This window comes from Siniperca chuatsi, linkage group LG4, assembly GCF_020085105.1.
Source record: "Siniperca chuatsi isolate FFG_IHB_CAS linkage group LG4, ASM2008510v1, whole genome shotgun sequence".
NCBI lineage: Eukaryota > Metazoa > Chordata > Actinopteri > Centrarchiformes > Sinipercidae > Siniperca > Siniperca chuatsi.
Window position 1 is genome coordinate 5,533,860 of NC_058045.1, and position 19,272 is coordinate 5,553,131.

Below are 19,272 nucleotides of genomic sequence, written 5' to 3' on the forward strand. Positions count from 1 at the left end.
AGGGAATTATAAACTAAAATATTGCACAGGAGTATTAAGTATTGCAGTGATGTTAATGATCAATGTCCAGTTTAGTGACTTAGGGTCATACAGACTGACACACTACAGAGGGAGGAGTTAAAGAGTTTGATGGCCACAGGCAGGAATGACTTCCTGTGGCGCTCTGTGGTGCTTTTTGGGGGGATGAGTCTTTCGCTGAAGGTGCTCCTTTGTTTGACCAGCACGTCATGGAGTGGGTGGGAGACACTGTCCAAGATGGCATGTAGTTTGGCCAGCATCCTCCTCTCTGTCACCACCGCCAGAGAGTCCAACTCCACCCCCACAATGTCACTGGCCTTACGAATCAGTTTGTTGAGCCTGTTAATGTCCGCTACCCTCAGCCTGCTGCCCCAGCACGCAACTACATACAGGATAGCACTGGCCACCACAGACTCATAAAACATCCTCAGCATTGTCCGGCAGATGTTGAAGGACCTCAGCCTCCTCAGAAAATAGAGCCAGCTCTGGCCCTTCCTCTAAACAACTTGAGTGTTCTTGGCCCAGTCCAGTTTATTTTCCATGTGCACTCCCAGATACTTGTAGTCCTCTACAATGTCCACACTGACCCGGGATGGAAACCGGGGTCACTGGTGCCTTGGCCCTTCGTAGGTCTACAACCAGCTCCTTAGACTTTGTCGCACTGAGCTGCAGTTGGTTCTGCTCACACCATGAGATAAAGTTCCCCACCACAGCCCTGTACTCAGACTCATCCCCACCGCTGATACATCCCACCACAGCAGAGCCATCAGAAAACTTCTGAAGGTGGCAGGACTCTGTGTGGTAGCTGAAGTCTGTGGTGTAGATGGTGAAGAGGAAGGGAGAGAGGACAGTCCCCTGAGGGGCCCCAGTGTTGCTGACCACGCTGTGCGACACACAGTGCTGCAGATGCACATGCTGTGGTCTGCCAGTCACGTAGTCAACAATCCAGGACACGAGGGGGGCTTCCACCTGCATCGCTGCCAGCTTCTCACCCAGAAAAAAAAACGATGATCCTCACCGTGCTTGCCGGCTTGTCCAGTTGGGGTGTGATGATGTGCAGACTGCCATTAATCTGAGTGAAGATGTTGTTGTTTCATAGAGGATTGGCTTAATGTAGTTTGGTCAGTTTTACTTGTTAGGAAGACTGACAATACAATACAATACAAAAATATCTGAATACTTTCATGCTCACTAGAGGATAAACCTTTGAACATAACAACATGCCCTTTCCTCTGGTGCCACCTTCAAGCCAAACCTTTCTGTCCCACTAAGGACATGAGAATAGTACAGTTGTCTCTCTGTTTTTCATCCATCCAACATTTTCTTTTTCTAATGCGCACTGATTCATCCTCACTGGGCTGCTAGTAAAGCTATGGACTTCATGTTTGATGTTTCTTTACCTGCTTAGCTGGGGAAGAAAAGATTTCTGGACCAGCTCTGTGTGGACAGGGTGAGTTATTAGACAATAAATACATGGCTGATTATAATATACAATAATAATATTAAATATACAGTGGAGGCATTTTCCAAAAAGTGTCTTCTCTGTCTGACTCACAATATTCATGTGAATTAATGACAGCATTATTTCAGCTCAGAACTGCGTTTTAAAAAGCTTTTATGTTTTATGCCAAGCACTCTGAATTGCCTAGTTGTTGAAATGTGTCATACAAATAAACTTGCCTTGCAGCTGTCAGATGAATGTAGTGCAGTAAAAAGTGCAATATTTCCCTCTGAATTTTAGTGGAGTAGTAGTATAAAGTATCATAAAATGGAAATACTCAAGTAAAGTACAAGTACCTCAAAAGTGTACTTAAGTACAGTACTTGAGTAAATGTACATCGTTACTTTCCAACACTGCTATTTTGTTGCTTTCTTACCATGGCCGAAATCTAAAAAGCTTTGCTAGCTCCCACTTTCCAAATGGAATACAAATTTAAAAAGGTACCCTGTGGAGTTTCTGACTGCTAGTAGCGCTATGAAGCGCAATGTCTTTCTGAGTGGGTCCCAGTTACGAGGACGCACTTGCATGAGAGCATGCGGGCGACACATTCCTGCCACCGGTTTCACACTGTTCCACTGATCAACAGTTGGTGGTGGTAATGCGCAAAGTAGCATAGCAATGCACCAACAAAGCAGTGAAGGTGAATACTGCTAGCTAGAAAACATGTATGTAAACACTGCCTGATTTGAAATATCTTACAAATCTGCTTTACAAATGTTTTATGAGGATGGAAATGCATTCAACACAACTGTACAATGGGTCCAGGATCACCATAGTTCATATTTCTTTACACAGAGAGAGGAGAATTCATATTTTAGTTTGATTTTAAAGTGGTCAAGGCAGTGGTATGTAGGTAAACATATTTGTAATTTCATATTTACATGTTGTGTGTGTTTTAAGGAAAATACAGACAGGCAATCCACAATAAGTTCTGCAGTCTCACAGCATGCTGGTTAAACACGAGGGAGGCTCTTAAACGCAGACTTTCTCCGTTTTTCTATGTAATTTACCAAATGACATCACCAACATCTGTTTTTCCACTCTGGACTGAATTTCTCATCCGTGCACTCCAACTACGTTCTCAGTCACTTTGCTTTGGAAGTAGCGAAGAAGTAGCACAGAGATCACTCCTCATTTATACAGTGAGTTCCTTTCTGTTCATTACTATTTGGTACTAGATTAAGTGTTAATAAAACCTTTTAAATTACTTGACAACAGCATGCTTGGTGCTGCACAAAATATAATTCTAATTTGCACTTTGGAAATTTCATTTAGCTGCAGCACATCTGTATATATTGCAATGCAAATCCATCAGTTTTTCTCAAGTGTTCCAACGAGCTGGGGAACTACTGGAGATGCATAATTTGTAATAAGTGGTAATTCTTCTTTGCTACAGACTGAATTCTGACATGACCGCCTTTGATTTTATTTGATTGACTTTGAATTAACCCTGTTCCTGATGCCGTCTGAAAATAGGCAAATTTCAAACATTGTAGAGTTCTAAAGGACTAAAATGTAACTCAGAGATTGCCTACTCTGGTGATATAATTTACTGCAACAACAAAAAAAATGATAACTCCAATAATTATTACGATGTTCTACATTATGAAGAACAGGATGTTTCTCCTGTTCTTCATCCTCTGCCTGATGGCTCCTACTGGCTACAGTCAGCTCCAAGGTCCTCCTGGTCCCAAAGGTGACAGAGGATTTCCTGGGCCTATTGGGCCACCTGGGCCAGAAGGTAGGTAATATTGACTACCACAATCACGTTCCTAGGAACACTCTGTCTGACCAGACTCCAGTCATCTTTTGTCTGAATTCTGCCCCCCCGTTGGATAGGCAGATGAGTTTGTTTTAGCGACAATCTCTCTCCAATCTCCAGAGATCCTCTGAGGTCACTCAGGTTCATTTGGCTCACTGTGTTAGCTGTGATGGCTCACAAGGCCACCCTGAGGTCAGACCGTCAACTTTGCAAACAAGATATCTCAAAATATACAGGAAGGACTGACATGACATTTGCTGAGAAAAATCATGCAAAAATGATGATGATGGGCCCAATGTATTTTGGTCAGTTTGTTTACTTGTCATCTACTATCACACTCAGGCAACAAAAATAAGGAAGACTGACAATCAAATCTCATTTGATTTAGGTAACCCTCAGACTTCTGAGAATAGCAAAAGATGTCTTTCAGTTTTTTATCCGTGCAACATATTGTTTTTCAAATAGACAACAAACATTACAGCCTCACAGGGATACTAGTGAGGCTATGGATTTTTAATATTGTTTTATTTCTCTTTCCCTGCTCTTGATGATTCGTAGGAATTTCTGGACATCGTGGATTTCCTGGACCTCCTGGATTTCCTGGACCTCCTGGACCTGTTGTAATCTGTGGACGAGGTTATATATTTTCTAGATTTTAAAGAGCAAATATATTTTATAGAATTACTTTCACCAGCTGAGTAACTGCTGTTTCTCATTCACTAAAATGCAGGATGTAGCAGTAGTACACATTTCAGAGCTGTTATTGTCGTTAAGGGTAGATAGATACACAAGGGGTGGACACAAAAAGATAAACCTTTGTACAGTGCATCCCAGTTCAGTTACAATAACAATACAATCTTTTATTTTTTTTAACCTAGTTTAATTTTTGTTGAGGCTGTGTCCATGAGATATTATTTCAACTCTTTTAAACTTTGATCCCATAGTTTGTAAATCTTTTTAAGATCAGTTTACGGATCAAGAGAAGTACAACACAACCTGTGAAAACAGTTTTGTGTGTTTGGAAGGGGCTTTCAAAGATAGAAAGATAAAATAACTAGTAATGTAATCAGGCACCATTGGTCTAATGAAATATGCTATTGAGTTGTATTAAGGGAAGTGTTGGATTCAGTATTATTGGAGTTTGACCTGTACTAGGGAATACAATTCAGGATGTCACGGCCTCGGCTGCATTTCGTTTAGTTACTGCCAGTTTGGTAACTAAACTTAATCTGTTTGATCCAGATGTCTTTGGCTCCATTAACCAGGACCTTGAGACCTTAAAGAACAGCCTTGCTAAATTAGAGCTGGGTAAGTATCCAATTCAAGCATTACAAGGAAGTGTTACAGGAAGGGAGTGCATGTGAATGGAGATTGTAATATTATAGCTGAGACATGACTTTGTTAGATTCCTTGTAAGTGCTGTCCATACTAATTTTGTGCTTTTACTACTGCATCAGTATATTTGATGTAAATGCATCCTCTCTTTTATTTGGGTAGGGTGTTTTCTGAGAAAGGAGTGATGAGAAATATGTTTAGTGAAATGCTGCAATACTTTGCATCATTAATCTTAATGTATTTACATAGCCTACATAAATACTGTATTATTATTTTCCGAGGGGGCAATCCTGGAATGTGTACAAAATATTCCAAAAAGTTTTTATCTTGAACAAAAAGAGACAAATGACTGTATTTCACTTGTGTATGAAGCTAAAAGAACGTCTGATTATTTTAGTGTCAGAGGAAGATCAAACATGTAAAGCAAAGGGTTTCTTGTCAAAGACTTCTGAACAGAGCTTGAGAGCCAGAGGGCCAAGATGACAATACAATGTTGAGGTTGTAGAATGAATGTTTTCACTTTGTTCATTCCTGATTTGTTGCATGTTGTTCTTTTTTTCAGCTACAAACTATGACTTTGTCCGGAGGGTTGGTCAGAAATACTTTGTGTCCTACAAGGAGAGAGACTCTTTCTCCAGGGCCGTCGAGTTCTGCTCCCAACGAGGCTTAGAGCTGGCTTTGCCCCAGAACGAGGAGGAGAACAGCGTACTGACTCAAGCGTTTGGGGACGTTTACAAAACGGCCTGGATCAACGTCAACAATCAAAAAGCAGAGGGGAATTTTGAGACAGATCTGGAAAACCGACCTCTGACTTTTACCAAATGGGGAGGAGGGCAGCCAGACAAATCCATCCAGGATACAGGCTGCACCATGCTGTCAGAAAACGGTGTTTGGAGAGTGACACACGAATGCTCCTTAAATGCTTACATCGTTTGTCAGATATAGAAAGTTCTTATATTCCAGATTAGGAATCAGAAATACTTTATTGATCCCCGAAGGGAAACTCTTTGTTACAGCAGCTCACCTTAACGTCAGTGCACTTGCTCTTAGAAATATTTACTTTCACATGTTACCGTTTCCCTAAACCATTATGTTAGATCTTAGTCCCAGAAACCTACAAGTGCATCATCAGCATGACATTGTTACTGTTGCAAAGACATATTCCTATATGAAAAAGAATTAAAGTACACAATTAAAGGAAGGATATTATACATACAGTGGTGTGAAAAAGTGTTTGACCCCTTCCTGATTTCTTATTTGTTTGCATGTTTGTCACACTTAAATGTTTCAGATCATCAAACAAATTTAAATATTAGTCAAAGATAACACAAGTAAATACAAAATGTAGTTTTTAAATGAAGGTTGTTATTATTAAGGGAAAACAAAATCCAAACCTACATGGCCCTGTGTGAAATAGTAATTGCCCCCTAAACCTAATAACTGGTTGTTCCACCCTTAGCAGCAACAACTGCAATCAAGCATTTGTGATAACTTGCAATGAGTCTTTTACAGCGTTGTGGACGAATTTTGGCCCACTCATCTGCAGAATTGTTGTAATTCAGCCACATTGGAGTTTTCGAGCATGAACTGCCTTTTTAAGGGTCATGCCATAGCATCCCAATAGGATTTAGGTCAGGACATTGACTAGGCCACTCCAAAGTCTTCATTTTGTTCTTCTTCAGCCATTCAGAGACCCCACAACAACATCCAAAGAACTGCAGGCCTCACTTGCCTCAGTTAAGGTCAGTGTTCATGACTCCACCATAAGAAAGAGACTGCGCAAAAATGGCCTGCATGGCAGAGTTCCAAGACGAAAACCACTGCTGAGCAAAAAGAACATCAAGGCTCGTCTCATTTTTGCCAGAAAACATCTTGATGATTCCCGAGACTTTTGAGAAAATACTCTGTGGACTGACGAGACAAAAGTTGAACTTTTTGGAAGGTGTGTGTCCCGTTACATCTGGCGTAAAAGTAACACCGCATTTCAGAAAAAGAACATCGTACCAACAGTAAAATATGGTGGTGGTAGTGTGATGGTCTGGGGCTGTTTTTTTGTTTGTCAACATTTAACTGTGACAAACATGCAAAAAAATAAGAAACCAGGAAGGGGGCAAACACTTTTTCACACCACTGTATATAAGAACAAACAATGCTTTCTGAGAGTGTATGCCACAAGAAAGTGTACAGCAGTTAGCTAGCCTAGCTGCCTAGCTATTTTATCAGTTGAAAAAGTCAGTTAGAAAGTTTAAAGGATTGGTAAAATGAGTATGTGGATGTTATCAAAAGCAGCAGAAAATTGACAACACTGACAATAACTGACTTCTGACACTGTGTGTGTGTTTTTGTCACAACATCAGAGATTCACACTGACCATGCTTTACATATTTACCACAGATACTGAGGGTACTTTCAAACTATCCAGCAGAGTGCAGTGTTTTTTTCCACATTTGCCACTTGAACATGATACAGCCGTAACCAGTACTTGTACAAAGTTGGTTGTTTTCAGTACAAATATTTTAAACCAAACATACCTTTTTATCATTTACTTCCTTTGCAATTACTGAGTAATGAACAGCTTTGAATACATTTCCTACACTTTGACTTAATTAATGTAAATTATGATAAAACAATATTTTTGGAAAGGCAGATGAGTTGCTTATAATGATGATGTGCAGACTGCCATTAAACTGAGTGAGGATTTTGTTGTTTCATAGAGGATTGGCCTGATGTAATTTGGTCAGTCTTACTTTCTTTTTCTAATGCGCACTGATTCATCCTCACTGGGCTGCTAGTAAAGCTATGGACTTCATGTTTGATGTTTCTTTACCTGCTTAACTGGGGAAGAAAAGATTTCTGGACCAGCTCTGTGTGGACAGGGTGAGTTATTAGACAATATATACACTCTTTACAGAATCGTTTTCATCCGTTTAGTAGTTGCTGGTTCTCATTTTGTCATGGTGGGCCACAGAGCCCCCCCGTCCTTTGTATGTTTCAGTGTACCTGTTTCTCCTCGTGTGTTCTGGCTGTCCCCTGTCTGTTATTGTCTGTGTGGATGTGTGTCTGTGTTCAGGCTGGCTCCCCGATCTTCCGGCTGCAGTTGATTACCGGCACACCTGTTCTGCATCATCATCAATTGCAGCAGTTTATCTACTGGGCTCATCCATGCTTCGCCAGATCGTCCTCCGTACGAGTATTCGTAACGGCTCCCGCAGCGCTTTATGTAAAAGTTTCAGTTTTGTTTCTTGCCGCAGTAGTAATCCGTTTGTCTTGCTTATAGACTCTCGCTCTGCCGGTGACCATTGCCTCAGTCTGCTCTTCCGATCATCTATCGTCTCTGCCTCCGGACACTGCCGGTCAAACACACCACACGCCCGGCTCCAATGATCTTCCGCCTGGTCGGTTCTGCCTCCCCACTACGCTCGCCAGCACGGAGACAGCTCGCCTCGTCTCCGTCCAGAGTGCCGTCAGTCACTTCTCCGACTCTGCCCAGTCGGATCCGCGGGGAGGCCACGGGTGATGCCGGATTCAGCATTTATCATTGTCTATAATTATTTGCACAATAAAGACCGTTACGTTCATCCAACTTTCTCCTGTGAGTTCCTGCATTTGGGTCCTAGAAAATTGCCAACCTACGACACATTTATTACAATACAGCATGTAGCAGTAGTACAACTTGTTTTTATTTTCCTGTGCAAGGAATTTGAGTTTTTAGACAAGAGTAGACATGCAGGAACACTTGTCCACAGCATCCCAACTCTCAATACTACTTTTGTGAAGCTTATGTTTTAACTTTTGCTGAGAATATTTTGGAGGTGCTGATTGAACTCTGTTAAATTTGAGCTCAAGATGATATCATGCATCCTTTCCACAGAAGACTACACAGATCTTGGCAGAGGAAATGTATAATGTGTTGCGTAATGTTCCTGGTCCCCTTGAGCAACCCTGCGCCTTTGTCCAGCTGAGATGCTCAGTGATAGTGAACAACATACTGAAAACTCCAGTGTGACTTAACTCTATGAATTTTAAAGGGCTAGGGGAAAAAACATACTCTGCACACTCGGGATAAATAAAGATTTAAAAAAGGTCAGAAAATATTTGCCTAACCTTCAACATATTCTGTCCACGGATACATTAACTATGCTTTCTTTATAATAGGTCATGTGACAATATCACAAACCCATCATGCCAACTTGAAATTGTCAGGGATCTGTAAAGAAGGTGTAAAATCAATTTTAAATGTTATTTTGTATAAAGGAATATTTTTTTAACGTGTGGTAATACATTTTATAAGATATTTGTTATCACTACACTCATTGTTGGTTAAAAAAGAGGGAGGGTTTAGACTCAGATTATCATCTTTTCTAAAGCTATATCCCAAATGAGAATTTGCAGCTGTTGTTTACTCTGGACCGAATCCCTCATACGAGTTCCACCTAATTATCTCAGTCATTTCTTTGGAAGTAGCGCAGAAGCAGCACACCCAGCAGATCACTCCTCGTTTACAGTGAGTTATTTTGTGCTTATCATTATTTTGTACAAGATTTTGTGTTTATTAAGACCTTTTAAATAACTTTACAACAGCACAATGTGTGTTTAGTGCTGTGAAATACATTAAATATAAGAAGTATAACTTGTATGTATTCATTTTGGTGGTAGCGCAGTTGTTTGAAATATGTGCAGAATCCACATTCCATAAATATGTGAGCTAGGAACTACTGGAGACATGTAGTTTGTAATAAGTGGTCATTTGTACTTACTATAGTCTCTCTTGTGAAGGAACACCTTTGATTTCATTTAATACACTTTATTAAATTATTGAATTAAATGTTGTAAATGATGATCCAAATATTTCGGATGTTGCTCTATATAGGAAACTTCTTAACTGTATTTAATATAGATTTCAGTTCTGCACTGAGAAGATGAGGCTGTTTCTCTTATTCTGCGTCCTCTGCCTGATGGCTCCTATTGGCTACAGTCAGCTTCCAGGTCCTCCTGGTCCCAAAGGTGACAGAGGATTTCCTGGGCCACCTGGGTTACCTGGGCTAGATGGTGTAACTGGTAGGCCAGGGTTACCTGGTGCACCTGGACCTCCAGGTGGGTATTATCAACTTCACAATATTGTTCCAAAGAATTTTATTTCTGACAAAACTTGGGCCATATTTTGTCTGAATTCTGGCACCTCAGAGGCAAATAACTTTGTTTTGTAGCCACAATCTTACAATCTGCCTCCAACCTTTGCTATAGTCTTGTTTAATGTTTGTTTCCCTGCTCTTCAGGGAGAGCGGGATTGCCTGGAAATCCTGGACCACTTGGACCACCTGGACCACCTGGACCTTTTTCAATGTGTGAACAAGGTAATGTACTTTATGGATTTTATATTTTATATAGAAGCTCAGTGTGAGCAAAGTTTAGTTTCTTGATTATCCTACACAAGGACATTTCAGCAGACATGGAGACACTGCTTGTTAGACAAAGGGCAGACACAAAAAGATCAACACCCACACATTACATCCTATTCCAATACAGCAACAGTACATGTCCCTCTTTGAATCTTATGTTTCATTTTTGTTGAGTCTCTACCAGAGAGGTGTTGATTCAACTCTGTTAAATCTTGACCCCATACAGTAGTTTATAAATCTTTCAATACAATGCATTTTAAAACAACACCTGAGCTGCAACCAATGTTAATTTCATTATCAATTAATCTGTTGATAGATTTGACTAATCAATTAACTACTAAGTTTATCAAATATAAAAAAAACAATGAAAAATGTCAATTTCCCTGAGCTCACGGTGACATCTTCAAATTATTAGTGTAGTTAGGCCTACAGTCCAAGCCCAAAGATTTTTAATGTACATTGATATTCATTAAAGCCCCCCTCCACTAAAAAATGTGTTTTGCTTACTTCCCTTGGATGTTTGAAATTCACTGTGCAGAGCGATTTTATGTGCATAGTTTGACACTAGAAGGCTGTTTTCACATTCATCTGCTGAAAAAAGAAAGATTGTCAGTGCTTACCTTAAATCTGAGTTTAAGATGTGTGTATATATTATGATTTTGTGACATCATAACTACTTTGGAAGCCAATCGTGGTCCAGTATGCAACTTACACCAGTGTGATGTGGAAAATTGAAACCTCCTGTGTAGGGTTGCACAATTAATCGCAACATGGCTAAGTGCAATATCCAAATCGCAGATGCTGCAATTTGTTGATAAAGGTCAAATGAATGACAAAACAGCATTATAACGAAGTAGGGCTTAAACGATTCCTCAAGTAACTCGATTACTAAAAATCATTGATGGAAATTATTTGCAGCGCACTGTGTTTCGCACGGATGATAATTACTGTCGCACAACGTGCTTAAGCTGTGTGTGAGATCAGAGACGGTTCAGAGTAGTGATGGGATTTATGGGTCTTTCAGGGGATCCGGATCTTCGCGATCCGTTCCTTTCAAAGAGCCGTTCAAAAGAACGGCTCTTTTGGCTCTTTTTAAATATTTAGTCAGTTTTAAGAAGCCAGCTTGGGGGCATCTCAGTTTATCCTGGAAATAATCACTGGGAGGAATGATGAGGTGAGATTTGTAGTCAAATAATTAAAACTCGGATATCACACACCAATATCTGAGTTTGAATTATTCTGAAATATTGATTATTACCTCATTTGTCATGTGTGGACTATATTCCATAGGGTTGCACAAATCCCTCTGCTTAGACAGTGACATCACTATTTTGGATTTACCTTTAGTACAAAGTGTGTGTGTGTGTGTGTGTGTGTGTGTGTAAAGCTACGTTGACTTATGTTATTCATACAATACCTACTCACAAATAAACATCAAAAACAAAGCTGGCTGCAATGAATTTCTGTGCAAAACAGCTTTTACTACAAACACTTCCACACAAGAACATTGTTATCACACAAGAACATTTTGATAGAAAACAAAAAATATTTAAAGTAGATAAAATTAGAATAAATAAAATGGAAATGTCTACATACTACATACTATTACTACTGTAAACTTTGTTTTGTAAACTTTTTAAAAGAACAAGTTTTAAATGAACACAAAATGCAATGTATATAAATACAAAGCAGTTCCTTACTTTATGGCTTTTTCTGCCTCTCTTTTTTGTCCTTGGGCAAATTTGCATTAAGGAAGACAAGAGCTCTGACCTTTTTGGGCTTAAGGCGACTTCTCCTCTCTGAGATTATCTGTCCAGTTTTCGAGAATATTCTCTCAGAGGGAACTGATGTCGCCACAACACCAAGCTTCTTGGCCATCAGCTTGCTAAGCCTGGGGTAAACAGGGGCTCGACTCTCCCACCACTTGAGGGGATCCTCATGTGTTGGAAGAAGAGGCTCCTCCAGGTAGGCTCGCACCTCCATGACAGCATCAGCGGTTGGATTCCTGGCTTCCACTGTTCCAGCTACCTGCTCATAGGGGTGGGAGATATAACAATGGGAGATACCATTTTTATGTGATTAGAGTAGATTAAATTATATTCAACTTTTGTCATTACACAGTGTAAGAGAACAGAGTAATGAAATGCAGTTTAGCATTTAATTAGAAGTGACAATAGTAGATTTGCATATGTACAGTATGTGCAGTATGTACAGATTAAATGCAGTGATTTACAGCTATTGGAAGTTTTAGACTGAGATATCAAATATCTAAAAAAATGTGACTTATTGTTGCCACCCTTACTTCCTCATGGAAATAGCTCCAAACTATTGATCCAGCACCACTGCCTGCTCCTTCCAGTCCTTCCACAGCTGGTTGCTGTTGGATGGGTTTGCCACTGCTAATTCTTGCTGCTGCAGTTGACAGCCTTTGAAACGTCTCATCTGCTGTTCTGCCATCAGGGAAGGCCATCCTCTTAAAACGCGGGTCAAGTGCAGCAGCCTCTGCTAGTATGTGGTTGGCATGAATCCTGTGGAATCGCGATGACATACTCGCACACAGACTGTCACACCTTGCGCTACCGCTGTTGTAGTTTTTCGCCGGAAATCAGCTGTGGCTCTTTGAAGTCCCCTGGCCAGCACTATGACCTTCGAGGCTGTCAAGTAGCTGGTGAAAAAAAGAAAAAAAACTTTAATGTTACAATTTTAAAGCTGAAACAATGATAAATATTACAATGTATTAAACAGATATCTATTGTGGTATCAAATATCCATAATTTTTTATCAGGAAATTGGCATGCAGGATACAGAAATCTACTGACAATGATATATACTCCAGTGTATTACACAGATTTCTAATATGGTATAAAATATTCATAATTTACTATTATGTACTATGCATGCATGCTAAAGAAATATACTGCTGTGCAACTGAGCAACATACCTTTCTGCACTGAGTTCCACAGTGACTTCCTCAAATGGTTGCAAGATTGTGCACATTTCTTGCACTGTGGTCCATTCCTCCTGGGACAGGTGGCGGACAGGTGCATTGGTGACGGCCAGGGTGGAGATTATAGCATTTTTACTGGCAATACAGCTTTTCAACATGTAGTAGGTGGAATTCCACCTTGTAGGACAATCCTGTTTTGGTCGGAGCTCCTCCATTTTCATTTGTAGTTGAGTCTCCTTCAGTTTTTGTGCCCCCACGGTGCTTCTGTGAAAGTATTCCACTGCCTCTTTCACCTTATCAATGATGGGCTTTGAAGCTTGCAGGGCATCTCTTACCACCAGGTTAATAGTATGGGCCAGGCATGGTAGGTGCATCCATCCAATGGTTTGTATAGCCTTAGTAACATTTGCCGCATTATCGGTTAGGCAGCACACTACTTTCTTGTCCACCCCCCACTCTGCTGCAACACTAAGCAGCTGTTGTGCAATGTTGTCTGCTGTGTGCCGCTCACTGAATTCAAAACAGTCCAGGAGACAGGAGGCCACACGGAAATCCTCGATAAAATGGCAGGTTACAGACATATATGATGCTGTCGTTCTTGAAGTCCAACAGTCTGTGGTTAAACAGACAGCTGGTACTTTTGACACCCTTCTCTTCAAAAATGCTGTCTCCCTGTCATACATATCCGTGACCTTCTGGGCTAGTGCCTTCCTACTTGGAGGAATGTAGGAGGGGATTTTTGACAAATGCTGCATTTAGCTTTACTGTTTTCTTCGCGAGAAAAGTGCACCCAAATGCTGCTCCTTTTCCTCTGGCTCATTTTCAGATGTGTCACGTGTGCGTCTTCTTCCTTTCGAAGTCCGAACGACCCGCTATTACTGACGGTGGCACTGAGACAGAGAGGCAATCACACGTGTTTTTTTTTTTTTTTTAACTGGAGTAAGCATGTGACGGCAGCGTGCACACGTCATGGCTCCGCTCCTACCCAATGACAGAGGAACGCAGGGTTTTTTTCCACTGGAGTACTCACGTGAAGGATGCGTGCACAACTAATAACTAATATCATCACGCTATAAAGGGTTGGCCTGCGCTGGGTGCGCCCCTCCCCCTATAACTGTTTTGTATCACAGAGGAGCTCATTTGTGTGCATCTGTGTGAAATACGCATAGGAAAAAAGAACGACAGAAAGAACGGCTCCCCTCCAGCCGCGACTCGGCTCCCATCGTTCATGTTTTTGAGCCGTTCAAAAGAATCGGTTCGTTCGCGAACGTCACAACTCTAGTTCAGAGCGTCTTTGGTGTGATTTGACAGCGCGGATTACAAAAAGAACAAAGAAAGAAAATAACAAGGGGCGCAGAAAAGAGACAGGCCAGAAAAAGTGACAAAATTGTCCACGAAAACTCTGTATAGTGTGTCTATTATAAAACTGAACTAGCCTACCACAACAGCCCGACGTCGATGCTTCAGCATCTCAGCAGAAAGCATCATGTTACAGTCTATGCATCCAGTCCACAGAGCAGACCCTACACAGGGTATATGAAGGCTAGTAAAGAATGTAGGCTACGCTAATTATGGCTATATGTAATGGCTAGTTACGTAAATAAATATGGTGGCTAGTTATGATGTCCATGAGTTAGCTAGGTTTTGCTCAAGAAAATAATCACAGAAAATAAAATGCTGCAGTCAATTTGCGAAAGCCTGAGCTTCATTCATGTTATTATTATGATAGTCACAGTTCCTGTGCACTCGTTTTTGTTCAACCTATCAAGTTGATTAACCTATCAAATGATCGACTAATAATTTCAGCCCGCAAAACACCTCCCTGGCACATCCTAAACATATTATAAGTTTTATAAAGGTAGTATTTAGAGGCATTTGTATTGGTTTGTAATATATTGTAAGGTGCAAAGAGAAAGGAAGAAAAAAAAAACATAAGAACTTACGTTGAAAATGGAGGACACTTTAAGCATTTGCTTTGTAGAGGTTGCACATCTGTGCAGCTCCATATTCTTGCAAAGTTCAGTAACTAAACTTGATCTGTTTGATCCAGATGCCACTCGTTCCAGTTGCCCGAACCTCAAAGCCTTCACGGAGGGCCTTGCTAAGTTAGATCAGGGTAAGTATCGTAATCAAGGACTATAAGAGTGTTACAGGAACTGAGTGCATGTGGATGGTGATTAATTACGACTGTTTTTAGCAAATTGATACACAAAACAACAGAAATAAGTTACAACACAATCAATGTTTCTGGGGGACACTGAAAACTGATGAACACAGTGATTAGTAAAAGGCTATTAGTAGGTGTATAACATGTCCAAATGTCAAAACTAACTCAAACAGTGTTACTTCATTTTTTATTGACAAGTGGTCAACAGATTCAGCAGTTTGTAGTGTCCCCTGGAAATGTCTGTTATGTTGAACTTGCAGCATTTCTGTGTGTGTGTGTTTTTTTTTTTTGCATGGCATTTCTATAAGCTGTGTATGCCTTGTCAAATTGGTGAATGTTTTTCTTAATTTGTTTGTGTTCTACTTATTTGCAGCATTATTTTTCTTAAAATTGACAAATGTGTAGCCAAAATGAGGAAAATGTCTTTTGTTTCCCATCTGCTTGTGTTTTCTTAGTTTCAGTGCATTGGGCTCCTATGGCCGCCATACAATATCATTTTTGGTTTATAAAAACAAATGTGCTCATTTAATCATTGATTCCTGATTTGCTGCACGCTTTTTTCCTTCAGCTATAAACTATGACTTTGTCCGGAGGGTTGGTCAGAAATACTTTGTGTCCTACAAGGAGAGAGACTCTTTCTCCAGGGCCGTCGAGTTCTGCTCCCAACGAGGCTTAGAGCTGGCTTTGCCCCAGAACGAGGAGGAGAACAGCGTACTGACTCAGTTCTTTGGGGATGCTTACAAAACGGCCTGGATCAACGTCAACAATCAAAAAGCAGAGGGGAATTTTGAGACAGACATGAACAACCGACCTCTGACATTTACCAAATGGGGAGGAGGGCAGCCAGACAAATCCATCCAGGATACAGGCTGCACCATGCTGTCAGAAAACGGCGTTTGGAGAGTGACACACGAATGCTTCCTGAATGCTTTCATCGTTTGTCAGATATAAAAAGGTCTCATATCCCTTGCAAGTCCTGCTTTAAGAGAAAATTTTCATGTACTCAAACACATGACTCATGTCATATATTTGTCTTAACTTTTGATCTTAAGTAGGTAGGGGATAGGACTGGGCAATTGTCTGTGTTTTCATATCATCATAATCATTACCAGAGAGCCGAAAGATGATCCAATCGCCTCTGAGAGGGGCTCTAACTTTCTCTGAGATCACTCAATTTAAATGCCAGTATAGCCGATCTCACAGCACAGCTGATGTCATTAACCTGTATTTTTGTTACATTTGTCAGACAATGCAGTGATCATAAGATAATGATTTTATATATATACTGTAACATCGGCAGGGAAAAAAACTTAGCGATCATCTCTCTCTTTTTTTTTTGTTGTTGTTAGTTGATCTGATCACCAATTGGCACAATTGTATAACTTTGGCAGTATAACCTGTAGGAAAAACTATTTAACATTATGCTAGTGTCCAGTGAATTTTAAAAAAGTGATGTTAAACTTATCTTCATTTTGCAGGGGATTACATGGAAACTGTTTCAAGGACCCAGTTTAGAAACATTTCTATTAGAAGTATTTGCTTTCAGATGAAATAGCTTTACAAAAACTGGTTTCTGTTTTTATATCTTAATCTCTATTTAATAAGTATAATTGTATCAGCATTGCTGTCAAGTCCTCCTCTTGTTCAATTTCCCAAAGTACACACGGACAACTCAAATTTTCAACTTAATCACTTTTAATTTTCTTTTTGGCTTTGTCAGTTGATCAGTAAATTAGGTTGTAAACCTTTAAAGACAGAGAAACAAAAGTTACCATTTTGACTAAACATTTTCAAATGTTTTAGTAAAGTTTTAACATTTAACATAATTTTAACATTTTTAACTTGTACTATCCTTTTGTATCTTATGCATTTACATTTTTTCAAACTCAAAATAAAATTTAGCACAAACTCATTTAAACACAAAATCAATGAAGTCAATGCTGCAGTGTGTTTCTTAGCCAATCTACACAGCAGTTAAACATACTTAAACAGCATTTCAAACATCATAAAATTAAATAAAACATTTCACCGACCATTGGCGTCTTGGGATTGAACCATAGAGTGAACTTGGAGTGTCTTCTCTCTGAAGTTTCTTTGTTTAAATGACTGATAACCTCCATGTTTTTACAGGTGCTTTCAATCAGTGACAATGACTGATCTGGTCATAAGCAGCCAGTTTGCTGCTGCTGGTGCACTCTGGGAAGTGTAGTTCTTTTAGACCTACTCCTGAGATTTAGCTCAACAATTGCAGCAAGGCATTATTAATGTTGCAAAGACATTATTACCTATATGAAAATAATAAAAATAATTATATGAAAGTGGAGTATTCTGAATGCCACAATAAAGTGATACAGCAGTAAAGAGGTCTCATTTATTTCATTCCTTTAAAAACTGATCTACATTTTAGATGGTTTGGCTTGGTAAACTGATTATCTGGTTATTAACTAACACAAAAGGGGCAGAACATTTAAAACAATATGAATAACAAATTGCAACCAATGATTTTTTTTTTAAAGAATGATTTATGATTTTCTCGGTTAATCGTTTAGTCTATAAAATATCAGAAAAAAAAGTACAAAATGCCTGTCACAATTTCCTAAAGCCCAAGGTGACATCTTCAGATGTCTTGTTTTGTCCGGCCAACAGTCCAAAGCCCCAAGATATTCTGTTTACTACTGAAAAAGACAAAAGAAAACATCAAAAATCACATTTGAGAAGCTGGAATCTTTTGAAAAGTTTTGCTTTAAAAAATTATCATCACAATCATTGCCGATTGATTTTCTATCCATCGACTAATCAATTAACCAACTAATTGTTTCAGCCCTAAACATCTCTTACATGTAGGGAGTACTTTGAAAACAGGAAATTTGTTAAAAAATGTTACATTCAAATTTGTTTTAGGGCTGAACCGATTCCTCGCAAAATTCGAGTAACTCGATTACTAAAAATCATTGATGCAAATTACTTGCATTGAAGCTTTGTTTAATCCATGTAATTACATACAGCGCATTGTGTTTCGCACGGATAATTATTACTGTCGCACAACGTGCTTACGCTGTGTGTGATCAGAGACGGTTCAGAGCGTCTTTGGTGTGATTTATATGTGATTTATATCTATATGTAATGGCTAGTTAAAGCTGGAGTGCGGAACCTTTGTCTCCCCCTTCTGGCAGAGAGAGTAATTACATGTGTTCAGGCCAGTGTTCAGAAATAGTTACAGAAATACAGAGAAAGTTCCACAGTTCCAAGACAATAATCCATTATTTAGGTAGAGTAAATGTTTTAACTACACAGCCTACTCCAAATATTTTCCTAACCTGTCCGAGAGCAGTAACGTGACATCTGTGTCTGCCCTCAGTCCCTTCTCTCAGCGCTCTCCAACAAAGAAAAGCTAAAGCTACACCAATGGTTATCTGTGTTTGTCCTCGCCATCAATCGCTTTCTTTTTTTGACTGTAATCCATCTTTTTTACCTGTTGCATCAGAAACTTGTCATGGACGCTTCTTAGATTTTACTACTAGTTTCTGTAGCCTACTCTGTGGCTACGGTTGTTCCAGAGCCATGTAGAGAGAGAGTTGCGTCAACTCCGTTCATTTTCAATAAAGTGGCTTTATTGGCATGACTGCATACAATACAATGTTGCCAAAGCATATTAACACAAACTATACAATCATAATAAAACAAAATAAACAATAAACAATGCTCAATAGTAAACATTCTCTCCAATGGACCCCCCCCCCCCCCCCCCTTTTTTTTTAAACAGCAATGGTGGAACGGCAGTTTTTTCAAGATATTATCCACAGAAAATAAAAAGCAGTCAATTTGTGAAAGCCTGAGCTTCATTCATATTATTTATTACTATGATGGTCACAGTTCAGTCCACTCGTTTTTGCCTCCTACTAATGACACAAAGAAAATAGTAAAGGCTTACGTTATGCCTGAGCTGTAGTTAAGTTTCAGAACTACAAGTTTCAACCTAAGTATATATACCTTTTTTTAAAGCAAAAGGTGTTTGTTTTTGTATTTCAATTTTTTTTTTCTTTAAAACATGGGTTTAGTTTTGACAGATATTATTGTATGCAGTTTTATGCAATAAAAATGTAGCTTTTTCTAAAAAGGAAATCAATTAGTTCATTTAGACCT

The 19,272-nt window shown here is 39.5% G+C and overlaps 3 protein-coding genes across 8 annotated transcripts; 2 read left to right on the top strand and 1 right to left on the bottom strand.

Annotated features, from left to right (window-relative positions):
• The first annotated feature begins 2,480 nt into the window (after positions 1 to 2,480).
• On the top strand, positions 2,481 to 5,831 carry LOC122875222 (collectin-11-like). 2 transcript variants are annotated; one of them, XM_044194124.1, is made up of 5 exons: positions 2,481 to 2,661; positions 3,136 to 3,260; positions 3,840 to 3,917; positions 4,524 to 4,589; positions 5,179 to 5,831. In XM_044194124.1, exons 2-5 carry the CDS (start codon positions 3,137 to 3,139, stop codon positions 5,559 to 5,561), a joined length of 651 nt encoding a protein of 216 aa, XP_044050059.1. In that variant the 5' UTR covers positions 2,481 to 2,661; position 3,136; the 3' UTR covers positions 5,562 to 5,831. The 2 variants fall into 2 exon arrangements, with proteins under 2 accessions (XP_044050059.1, XP_044050058.1); XM_044194123.1 differs by having other exon boundaries at positions 2,483 to 2,661; positions 3,131 to 3,260.
• An 858-nt stretch (positions 5,832 to 6,689) lies between these two features.
• Positions 6,690 to 17,490, top strand: LOC122875278 (mannose-binding protein C-like). Of its 2 annotated transcripts, none has more exons than XM_044194234.1 (5): positions 6,690 to 7,493; positions 9,514 to 9,710; positions 9,893 to 9,970; positions 15,013 to 15,078; positions 15,698 to 17,490. In XM_044194234.1, the coding sequence occupies exons 1-5, from the start codon at positions 7,432 to 7,434 to the stop codon at positions 16,078 to 16,080; spliced, it is 786 nt and encodes a 261-aa protein (XP_044050169.1). In that variant the 5' UTR covers positions 6,690 to 7,431; the 3' UTR covers positions 16,081 to 17,490. The 2 variants fall into 2 exon arrangements, with proteins under 2 accessions (XP_044050169.1, XP_044050170.1); XM_044194235.1 differs by lacking the exon at positions 6,690 to 7,493 and adding an exon at positions 8,857 to 9,120.
• LOC122875277 (E3 SUMO-protein ligase ZBED1-like) lies at positions 11,476 to 14,500 on the bottom strand. Of its 4 annotated transcripts, none has more exons than XR_006377782.1 (3): positions 12,957 to 14,500; positions 12,318 to 12,680; positions 11,476 to 12,043 (listed from the first exon to the last, which is right to left on the bottom strand). XR_006377782.1 is itself a non-coding variant. In XM_044194232.1 (3 exons), the coding sequence occupies exons 2-3, from the start codon at positions 12,561 to 12,563 to the stop codon at positions 11,717 to 11,719; spliced, it is 576 nt and encodes a 191-aa protein (XP_044050167.1). In that variant the 5' UTR covers positions 12,564 to 12,680; positions 12,957 to 14,500; the 3' UTR covers positions 11,476 to 11,716. The 4 variants fall into 4 exon arrangements, 3 of the variants coding, with proteins under 3 accessions (XP_044050167.1, XP_044050166.1, XP_044050168.1); XM_044194232.1 differs by having other exon boundaries at positions 11,476 to 12,046; XM_044194231.1 differs by having other exon boundaries at positions 11,476 to 12,680.
• Positions 17,491 to 19,272: the final 1,782 nt, after the last annotated feature.